This window comes from Papilio polytes, unplaced genomic scaffold, assembly GCF_000836215.1.
Source record: "Papilio polytes unplaced genomic scaffold, Ppol_1.0 DF823823.1, whole genome shotgun sequence".
Taxonomy (NCBI): domain Eukaryota; kingdom Metazoa; phylum Arthropoda; class Insecta; order Lepidoptera; family Papilionidae; genus Papilio; species Papilio polytes.
Window position 1 is genome coordinate 1,135,134 of NW_013525381.1, and position 11,338 is coordinate 1,146,471.

Here is an 11,338-nt window from a genome sequence, read left to right on the forward strand (position 1 = left end):
TTTGTTTTCATCACACGCACCCTTTTCATATTTATCGTGTTTGCGTTCTCGGCGGGGATGTTATCTATTAATTTTTTAACATTTCCCTCATCGTCGCCCCGTAAAGCGTAATGTTTTCATCACATAAACGATACGATCACGTACTGTGCGCAAAAGCGAGATACGTTTCCTTTTTATAATGTAAATATATAACGCTAGAAAACGTGATACGCGTTTTCTTGTTTCTGAGTTATAATATTTAACTGGTGTAGAATATGTAACACTAACTTTTATTAACTTGATATGATCAAATGCAGCTTAATTACGGCTATTCTACTTGTTTTAAAAGGCCTTTTGAACATACATTTTCAACATACTGACACTAATTTGTAATAAAAGTGTTGCGATTAAACCATGACACCTTTAATTTAATGTTTATATTCAGACCAATTTTTGTGCCTCAATCAGACGACATGAATACATAAAGATTCGTCCGCTCGCACGAACTTGTAAATAGGTACAAAACACATGTGGAGCGAAAGATTCTGCTGGCAACGCGCACGGCGCATCCAATGTGCCGGTTCGTTTATCTCAATATCTCAGACGGGCACACGCGTACGTGCCGTGCGCGTTATGTACGAGACTGAAATAAAATGCTGCTTTAACACAATACAATTGAATATATTATGTGGTATTACAGATAATACAATAATATACCAGTAGCTAGCAGTTGCTCGTGATTGTGCCAGCACAAAAAAGCCTGTTCCTCCCGAATCTTTTAAAAGTCCCGCTAAAATCGGTCGAGCAGTTTCTGAGATTACCTAGCATAAACGCATACTGATAGACGAAACAAATCAGGATTGAATTTGGAAAACGGATAGGTCTGTAATTCCGCGCGGAGGAGAAATAAGCCAGTGTTGCTATAAATAATAATAAAGTTGATCGATATATGAGGGAATTTTATTCAGTTTTTATGACAATAGAAAACATTTTACACATCTTTGTATGAAGCTAAGGAAATTATTAATTAAAAATAAAACTCACGACAAAATAGCATATCTTTATTAAATTAGAAACAACCTTAAAGTTCTAGAAGTAACAAATTATACGGAGCATTAAAATAGCAAATACCATCATAGTAACATCACAGTTTGCAAATAATAACGGATAATTTTGAAAACAGTTTGTACAATAATTTACAATTCTCTCTCGTCTACTATCACAGACCAAAGCATGGAATTTAATGCTGAGCTAGAAGATTTTGAACCTTATAAGTATTAGTTTAAGATCTTATTTATTGAATTAAATTCTACTATACAAGTTATCTAGATTTAATGCACAATAGAGGCTAGTGAAGTGACAAAATTTAGTAAAATGTGTTCATGACACTACAACTTTATATGTTTAAATGCAAGATTAAAAAAATTAAGACAATTTCGGAAGAAAATTATTCGATTCAAATTAACAAAAAACAAGGAAAACTATAATTGTAGTGAAAAGTTGAAAAATTTCTAACTAGATGGCGTTGTCGTCTATTAAAAAAATAGAATTCTATTTCCTATTTGAATGTCGAACCGGATCGTTCCAATAGAAATTACAATAAAAATATCTTTGAAAAATAACAATTGTTATTTTTTTTATCATAAACTCATGTGATGTCATGTTAAATAAACAGTGTACATTTATAATTTGGTCCCAAAATATTGCTTTAAAAATTTATATCGCAAATAAAAACTGACGTTGCTGTTACAAAAACTCCTATTTTAAACTGGATTCAAACATTTCATAAATGTAGAATGTTTGAAAATGACATTTTTATAATGAACAACATTTATTTTATAAATAAAATGAGATATCAACAAATATATAAGGCAAGATATATTTGTAGATATCTCATTATATGTATACGTATATATACTTCTGTATTTCTCCGAACTATGATTATTTTTCATTAATGCAATTTGATTACTTTATAAATTAGATCAAAAGCAATACTGACGTTATAAACAAGCTAATATGGTATTAAACTCTTTTTGCATACAAATAAGAAACAAGATTCATTACCACCTACTTTACAAATACAATCAAAGAATATAAATCTTATGAAAATTCAATGGCAGTAATTATTAAAAAAAATAAAATAAACAGATATTTTTGATAAACAATAGTTTTTTTATTTTGATATTTAAAGTTTGTTCGAAGTTTTATTATACTTTTATATCTTTTTAAAAAATAATTTGAGTTCAAATTTTACAACTTATATGAAAAATTGTGATAAATTTAGTCTAGTTACGAGGATATCGGTTGGTATAGAAATACAACATAAGTACCGAGAATTACAAATAAATAAGTACATGAACGACCATATCTATTGAGGTAAGAAAGTCATGGATGTTGGTCAAAACTTTTTAATTAAAGCAGAAATAAATCCAGGGTAAATTAATGAACAAAATTTGAGAAAGCCATGGCTTGATGTTCCTTAGATATCAAAGCATATTTATGCCTTAAAATATAGTTTTTGATAATAATTAGAAAGTTTAAAAACGTGGTTATGTTTTACTTTGTAATCTAGATGGCGTTGTTCTCAATTTAGTCCAAGTGCAGTAAGTGTTGCCAAATTCAAAATTCTAAATTAATTTTGTACTTTCCGCTGCTATTTAGTAAACATGTCTAAAATTCCGTGCCATTTATAAATAGGAAAATACGTACACAGAGTAATTAACAAGCAATTAGCAGAGCATTATCAGCATATGCTAAACAAGAATAAAAAATAACCATTTATAAGATAATTTGATATCGGTATTATTTTTACGTTTACTTACATAAATATTTCTGTTGTGAATATTGGAGAAAAAAACTATTTTAAATAAATTTTTAATCTGTATATCTATTCGCTTCAGTTTCAATTCCTACAAAAATATTTTTTTATTACTGGATGGAAGCTTTCCTTTTTTTTGTTATAGAACACTATTGTACTAAATGTCTGATTGTTTGCATTATCTGTGCAATTTCTACATGTCATTTACTCAAAAAATATTCCACAAAATATGTCCCAATATACCTTATCATACTATTGCTTGCATTTTCAATGTAAAGTCATAGTGAAAACATTCATGTTATGAACTATATAAATAGACTATATAGTGTTTTTTTGTACACATACTTATAAGTCTAATATACTAGTTTTTATATGAAGAATACTGACTTCAGAACACCCAAATTTATATATTCATAAATTTTTTTCCTTCAATAAAGCAGAATAGAGACCAACCAAATTTTAAACCCCTTCCCAAACTTTAGGAAAGGGGAGAGTTCTAGAATTTTCTATAAATTATATTTCAAACTATTTTATTTCACATATTGACTTTGTAATTGTAAATAACTGTACTATTCTAATATCCTTAGTTACATTCCATTGTGATGAGGTGTCCCCATCACCCCGCTGTGTCCCCACGTTGGGACAGATGAGAATAAAAAGTTGCATTCGTCCCACCTTTTGTGATTAGGGGACGGTTGGAACTTATTTATTTACGGTTCCACCTGTCACCTTATTGGTTAAAATGGGACTAAAAGATGGAACGGATGAAACATTTTATTCTCAGCTGTCCCCACGTGGGGACTGTGAGGGGTGACGGTTGAGAATCATATAAGGTGACTATTAAAGACATCAGAACTCTTCATATTTAAGTATTATAAAACTATTTAACAGATTTATTGGCATTATTTGTCCAGTTAATAAGTGTATCTGATGCATTATCTTCGATATCTAACAAGAGATTATTATCTTTATCAAAATCAATAGTATTTGCAACTATATCATCTTCATGTGTTTGCAGATTAACATAAGACAATGATTTCTGTTTCTGCTTCAAGTCGAAAATCTCCAAGTCCTCATCATCATCATCGTCTGATTCCATTGTTAATGGTATTCTGGAAAGTTCCATATTGTCCCTTCTGTCATCTGATTGAAGAACACCATATCTGAATTGGTTCGTTTCACTTGTGCCATGAGAGTTGGTGACATCATTTTTCTTGCCACTTCTGAAATTTTTAAGATACTATCAAATAGAATCAAAACAATAAAAAATGAGTTCTGTTACAAGTTGGTAGAACTAATTGTGTTTATACTCCTATTTGAGAAGGTGGGATAAAGGTAGAAGGCAATCAATTCTACAGCTAGATTTATAGATATGCTATCATTAGCCTAGTCTTACTGATCAAATGCCTCAAAATTTTTTTTTATTGGCATTGGGCAGATTTATTTATGCCGCCCAAGTGTTTCCAATTGGTCTGATCAAGAAATACCCATATTATTGATGTATATGTAGTAATATATATTTCATTTCAAGTTTATCCTTCTATTAAATACATCTTTTTAAGCATTACAGATGTAATGTCGGTCACTTAAACACTATCCTGGCTTATCCGTCTACGGACGAGGCCGGGATGGTGTTTAAGTTGGCCGACATCTGTTTGAGAAAACAGTTGGACAACTGAGGTTTTGAGAGTTAGACTTATGGGGCGTTATCGTCGCTTAGCGACAAAGCCCCCTGTAAAAAAAAATACATCTTATAATAATTAAAGGATATATCATACTAATATTATAATACTTAATACTAATGGATGGATGGACGTTTGTTAGTATTGTAGCCTAAATGGCTGAATGGATCTTCATGAAATTTGGCACATGTTTAGAGCATAGTCTGGAAGAACACATAGACTACTTTTTATCCCAGTAATAGTTACGGTTCCTGTGGGATTCATTAATTTAGTTTTTAAATGTTTACTCAATCATTCTGCGATGGTTCAACACAGCTTATTAGAATTTTTTAAAAGATATAAAACAAAGTCTGGAGTACACATGGGGTAAGGTTCATCCCCCAGAAATGTTCGTTCCTGAGAGATAGGTAGCTATTGTTATTTGTATAGTTAGTATGTTTTCAACATGGCAACAGCTAGTATTAAGATAAAGGAAGACTGAAAACAGTATAGATAGTTTGTGTGAAAGAATGTTAAAAGTGCTTAAGGGAGTGAATTCAGATGTGACGGCTGATAGAGATGTATGGGAGAAGTACATACTGTGCTGACCTTCTGACACAAAGGTAAGTTGATGTTGACATAATTAAAGTTCACTTACTTGCCTTAACCCTGTTTTACTATTTAAATCTAAATACTAAGTTCAAAATAATAAATTTTACCTGTGCCATATGAAGTATGCACCAGCCAAAAACGCGAATCCACCAAAGACAATAAGACCCCTCTTTAAAACTCCGGGATTGTTAATATCCAGCTGACTTGATGCTGTTTCATTATGTTTTGCTTCTGTGGTATTTATTGCCTTTGGTAACAGAGGTGGTGGTTTTGTGTCATTTTTTTGTGAATCATTTGGTGTGGTATTCACTGAAAATGTTCAAATTTCAAATGTAAATATTATCAACAGCTTATCATTAAAAAAATGTTTTTATTAATTGATTAGGTGAGTTCTATACATATTTGGATTAGCATGTTTCATAAAATGTTTATCCAATAAGAATTGATATCAAAACAATTATAAAAAACTAAACGAAACAGTTTTTAGAAATGAATATGTTTAACTTTTTACAATGCATTACCTTTCGGGGAATCTTGATTTACAGTGTTATTTGGAATATCGTGACTAACACTAATTTGTTTGTTGCCAAGGTCGACTGGCACTTGTTTAGTCTCTGGATTTGGTATCTTAATATCATTCCCTCCACCTTCGTTTGCACCTATTTGCTCCTGCGTCTCCCTCTTCCGAAGCTTTATTAACCTCGCCGCATTATGCACTGATGGCCATAAAGAATAAATACTATCTAACTCTGAACCGCTTCGGCCATACCAACTATCTCTATAGAAATCTTCAGATGTTGTGGCAAAACTTAGAAAACACATTAATAAACCGCACCGGAAAATCATACTAGCTTATGAAGTAAACTAAAAAAGTAATTAACACTTTTCTTCACATAAACAAAAGTTTCATCATTTATTGAATGTTCCCTTTTATTTCTCGTCGATTTGAAAATCCAAATCTAAGAAAAGGAAGGTAAACTTGATATTATAAAAGTTCACAGATGAGTAATCAACTTAGTTATTTTTGTTTTCAGTAATGCTAAGACAAATTATTCGTGGAACTGGAAATAATGACTTCATCTACAAATTTTTTGACGTTGACATTTCAGTTTCACTGTCAATCAAAGAATAACAGTACAGAGTAAAAAATCTCTTTCATGACTCAAGCAGATAAAATAAAATTTAATGAGCACAACTTCAATTAGTCCATTGCGAGTTTGGTTTTATTAACTTCAAGTAGCATGAAATGGAATTCGATTATTCCAATTCTTTATTTACGTAATAAAAAATATTAAATTTTATTCCATCATTGTTTAACAATAAAAAAACTCCCACAAAATGTGTACCCACAAAACATGAAAAACAGAGGGTTTTGCTGCGTTGTGGAATGGTCTGTCCTCGGCGGTATTTCCAAACCTCTGGAACTTAGGGTCCTTCAAGAAGCAAGCTTATCACCTCCTCAAAGGTCGGCTACGCATCTGCAAATCCTCCAGTATTGCGGATGTCCATGGGTGTCGATGAACATCTCGGTGTTCCCGCTGCTCGTTTGCCCCCTCTCTTATAAAAAAAAACGGGTGTCACAATAAAGATTTTTTTTTATTTAATATGGAGATTTAACTTCCAGTCCAAATACTACTATTGGTAAAAAAAATTAAAACTATACTTAGCGTGTTGAAAATGTGTTGTCATTAAAACTAAAATAAAAAAGACAATTCGTATCATTGGATTTATTTAAATAGACATTTATATTAATTACATTTTATAATTTAAAGTAGAGTTTCCAAATTTTAATTTTTGGTATCTATTAAACATCGATTGATTAATCACATGTTACAGCTAATGTTACAAACATCATCGGTACATTTTGTTCCAAACATTTAGGTACACAGTAAATATCATCTACAAAATTGAACAAGTTAGAAATAGTATAGATTTATCAAAGGGCTTAATTAATAACGTGTTACTTATTTAACGGCAGTGATAAAACAAGCCAACACTTCGTAGTTCACAGAATCCAAATGTGATTAACTTGTAAATGCCGTTGTCTTTGAAAAATAACTAAGATTGGGCACTGGTCGTTACTAATAAATACCAATTAATTTAACATTAAAATATAATGATAAACCAGTCAAGAAACTCCAACTACAATCACTCAAAATCTCACAACGTGAGCACACGTAACTCTCTGAATCAATAAATTACGTTTAAACCTTAACGTTAATTACAAAATAATAAATATATTAAAAATAATTTTTTTAAGAACTATATTATACAAAAATTCATAACATAGAAATGATATTACGCGTAGAGCGTACATTATTGATACCATAATATCTGGTACATACTTTTAATGTAAAATTAGATAGCTTATAAAAATAGATTGCACAAAAGACCGTTACGAAAATATTTGCAGTGAAGTATTTAATGCAACGCATAAAGTGATCGAAGTTTTTGAAATGTATTAAGAAGAAATATCAAAATTTTACCTCGCTCCACCCAGGATAATGTAGCCCGAGAAAATGACTCCGAGACGATAACGCCATTTTTTAATTCGTCACAAATGTAATTTAATAACTACGACAACTAATCGATGTTTAATTATCTGAGAGTGAGCTAATCAAATGTTAGCGCTATAGTGGTGTGCGATGAATTAAACATTTTATTTTATGGCCCCTTGCAATTGAAAATGTCTTAAACTGAAATATCGAAACGATCTGTCCGAAGCAGTTTACTGCGATCTGCGGCATACCGTTGTAAATCTCTACGTTTAAGTACATTTAAATAGATATATGTAAAATGTTATCTAACTCTTAAAAGTAAATATACGTATTAAACTTTTAATAGAATTCTACTTGCTTATCCCGAATAATATGTTGGCTAATAAATCTTCTGAAAATTTAATATAGCAATTTTCTATCTTTAAAATCACTACTAATTTGAAAGTACACACAAACATCGAATACTCTAATTATACTGAAATCTGGTCTCATTTTTTTATTGATAGAATTTCATTGTATGTTTGTTATTGTTTTTGTTCGCAATCACGCGTCACGCCATCGTCAGAATAAAGAAAATTATGTAAAATATTGTCAATTCGTGTTATGTCTTATCCTAAAATGATGGCACAAAAATTATGTCTAACAGAGGAGGGAACGCTTCACAACAGGGATTAAATCGTATTACAAATTTTCGTTCAACTGAGTAACATTCATTCTAAAAAAAAATATTTTTCCAAACATTAAGTAGGTATAGAATAAAATTTCAAGATATGAGCAAATTTTTACGTATAAAGAAATGTTGAATGTATTTTTTATTTCGAAATTGATAAGTTTGGGTTAAGTCTCCGTAGTCAGTCTTCCAAGAAAATTAATTTGTAAATATTGAAGCGGTAAATGAGCATGGAATGTAAGTAAGAGTAAAAATGATATTTTCAGGATAATAACCAACATAATAAATCGACATGCGTGGTAGGTGGTCTTTTCTTGCGGCAGCGAGTTATGAACTCTGGGAGAGCATTCCGATTCTAGATTATCGAAACATCTCAAAGTACTAATCCAATCCTATAACTATATTAAGACGAAAGAGCAAGACGATTCAAATCTAGCAACAAATTTATTTGCTCTACCTATTAAAATTGCTGTCCCGGACGAGGACGAAATCGATATCTTTCACCCTGAATAGTAATGGGTTTCTGATTCTCGAAGAATGGATTTTGAATCCATTTATGGATGCGTTCACTCAAGACGCGCTTTGTAGCTAGTCTTCCAGATCTCAGCGAGAGTGACCGCGGAGTGGAAACGATGGAAGATGCAAAGTGGCAGAGTGAACCGTTGTACCAGCGACCAGGCAACAAAACCGTAGAAATCAAGTTGCACCTGAGGACAAAAGAAAACAATTAAGTATTTATGTTTATTCTTCGTAACCTTTACCTATTAAACAAATGACACAAATCATGTAGTTTTATTCACATTTATTTTTTTCATCAATTAAGTTAAAGAAATCAATCAATACCGGGTTAGCGAGAACTTTCTGGGCCTCGAAGGTGTAGATGAGCCACATGGTAACGTTGCAGATAAGCAAGAAGGTGACAGCCTGGCGCGCGGGCTTGCTGCGCTCCTGTTCGGGAAGGTGCACGCGGCGACGAGACACGTCAGCAATGAACAACAGCTGAAGAACCACCTGGAAGTAGAACAATTAAAGCTATAAGGTAAATCGAAAAGGATCTTGTGCTTTTCTCTGCGTATATTATCTTAAAATAAATTACATTACGCATTCAGCGTTGTTTTCATTTGACAATAAGACAAAGTACAGTAAAAGTAAAATAGGAGATATTAAAAAAAATCGTTACCTGGAGCACGCTTAAACATCCAGTAATCATGACGAGCAAGTTCGGTTCATGAGTGAAAGCGCCCATACCGCCGGCGATGACGCTGAACACGGCGTATACGAAGAGTCCAAACGCAGATACACGGAGCAAGATGTCATTCAAATCCGATTGTTCTTCTGAACGAAACTTCAAAGATTGCACCCTGCGAAGAGGCTCGGTACAGGAAGGATTGGCGCTCCATTTTAATTTACGACCACTTATTTTAAAAAGAACAAAGGAAAACCAAAAATGGTAATGGAACACAAGAATAGAGAATAACGAAACGTAAAAAGGGTCGTTAAGAAGTTAAGTGAAGAAATTTATCCACAAACAAAGGGATGTTGAGAATAACATTAACGAAATAGAATGATAAAAAAAACATGAATTTGTATTTTAGGGAAAATTTAAATTAATAATTTTGATATAACCCAAGAGTGAAAATGGATGTACAGTGAATGAAAAACACAGAAATACAGCACATATGTGCAAAAAGTTATTTAAAATTGGAGCGGGGTGCAGGAGAAGGAATGAAAGGTAAACAAAATTTAACATAAATTAAAATCACAAAAAAATATAAAACAAGACATGAAAAAAATAAATAGCCAATACGACAAATGTATAGAAAGCAAGGTAAAAATGCTGTAAATATTGAATATATCTTGTTCTCTCTTTTAAAATGTGACTAAATGTTCTTTCTTCTTGATTTATTTTTATTAATTTCAACATACATACTCATTAATGTACAGTTCTATTCCTTACTTTAACTTACCGTATAAACCCAATCAAAATGGCCAAAATCGACAAGACCATGAGAGCGCAGTGGGAGACATCGGCCAAGTAAATCGAGAGACGCTTCAGTTCGTGATGTCTGATCAAGACGAAGAATAAGATCAAGCAGATAAGAGATGCGACCAAAAGCAGCAATCCACAGAAGAGGCCCTTGGAAGCTCCGGCACAGTCGACACGGTTGCCGCGCTGCGCAGCCGCCAGCGCCGCCGCCCTGCGGGAGAGAACAGCTTCCAGACGTCTTTCCAGATCTTCATCGTTCGCCACGCTGCAACCAAATATGCATTTGATAATGCACACGGAAATCAAACGCGTTTGTTAATACTGATCAACTATGAGTTCTAATTAATGACTCTATTTTAAAATTAGTATCTACATTAGTATCTAGTCTAAATCAAGTCAGTTAAATCAGTACATTTTTCCTAGTAATACGGATGAAATGCTATTGGTTGCATCGCTACTGGAGTGAAGTTTCACTACGTATGATATATGAAAGTATTCCTACTACAATAATTACCTTGGGTATCTTCCAATATGCTTCCACATAACGTAAATGACGGCAGCACCGATAAGCGAATACTCAATGATAAACGGGTAAAGATATGGAGCGGAGTCAGTTACGATGGTGCCCATGATTGGATTCCTTCCACAGACAGTTGTATTATCGATATTGGCAATCAGGGCCGCCGGGTTCAAGATATCGAAAGACTCGAACAGTTCCGTTGAATTAGCTAAGAAAAATAAAATAAAATTATAAGTTATTAACGTAAAATGAACCCGAATGCAAATATAAACTAAAATTAAGAGCTAAACAAAGACGGCACATGCAAAAAAATAACGAATGACAATCGACAGAATCATATTGCATGTGCAAACTACACTCGATAATATAAAAATCGCAAAATAACTGTGCAACGGCGGCGAACAAAATGTGATGCTTGAACTCCAACGACAAACCTGGCACATGAGGTGGTTCATCGACGCGATACTTTTGAATGCTATTGCCCCATTCATCTTTGTCTGTTATATACGTTTCCGGCGTGGAGGACACCATTGTGGTCACGCTATTGACTATGGGTTTTAAAGTCGAGGTGTAAAGCCATTGGAATACTTCCA

General features: G+C 32.7%; 2 protein-coding genes across 7 annotated transcripts in view; both read right to left on the reverse strand.

The window, feature by feature from the left end:
• Positions 1 to 2,899: 2,899 nt before the first annotated feature.
• Positions 2,900 to 6,152, reverse strand: LOC106103411. Its single transcript, XM_013283174.1, has 3 exons — positions 5,592 to 6,152; positions 5,178 to 5,379; positions 2,900 to 4,020 (listed from the first exon to the last, which is right to left on the reverse strand). The coding sequence occupies exons 1-3, from the start codon at positions 5,914 to 5,916 to the stop codon at positions 3,678 to 3,680; spliced, it is 870 nt and encodes a 289-aa protein (XP_013138628.1). The 5' UTR covers positions 5,917 to 6,152; the 3' UTR covers positions 2,900 to 3,677.
• A 1,484-nt stretch (positions 6,153 to 7,636) lies between these two features.
• LOC106103392 overlaps positions 7,637 to 11,338 on the reverse strand; it is a 39,027-nt gene continuing 35,325 nt past the window's right edge. For 4 of the 6 annotated variants that reach the window (XM_013283140.1, XM_013283145.1, XM_013283141.1 and 1 more), the window contains 5 exons: positions 10,740 to 10,953; positions 10,206 to 10,490; positions 9,419 to 9,653; positions 9,082 to 9,249; positions 7,637 to 8,945 (listed from right to left, as the gene is read on the reverse strand). In XM_013283140.1, coding sequence (XP_013138594.1) covers positions 8,805 to 8,945; positions 9,082 to 9,249; positions 9,419 to 9,653; positions 10,206 to 10,490; positions 10,740 to 10,953 — 1,043 coding nt within the window. In that variant the 3' untranslated portion in view covers positions 7,637 to 8,804. The remainder of the gene's footprint in view (positions 8,946 to 9,081; positions 9,250 to 9,418; positions 9,654 to 10,205; positions 10,491 to 10,739; positions 10,954 to 11,338) is intronic. The other 2 variants (XM_013283143.1, XM_013283144.1) reach the window with 2 other exon arrangements.

Coding starts and splice junctions, on each gene's coding strand:
- LOC106103411 (XM_013283174.1), bottom strand. CDS start 5,916: ATGATTTTCCGGTGCGGTTTATTAATGTGTTTTCTAAGTTTTGCCACA. Junction 5,380..5,591: donor AAATCAAGATTCCCCGAAAG/GTAATGCATTGT, acceptor GAACATTTTCAG/TGAATACCACACCAAATGAT. Junction 4,021..5,177: donor GCATACTTCATATGGCACAG/GTAAAATTTATT, acceptor TAAAAATTTCAG/AAGTGGCAAGAAAAATGATG.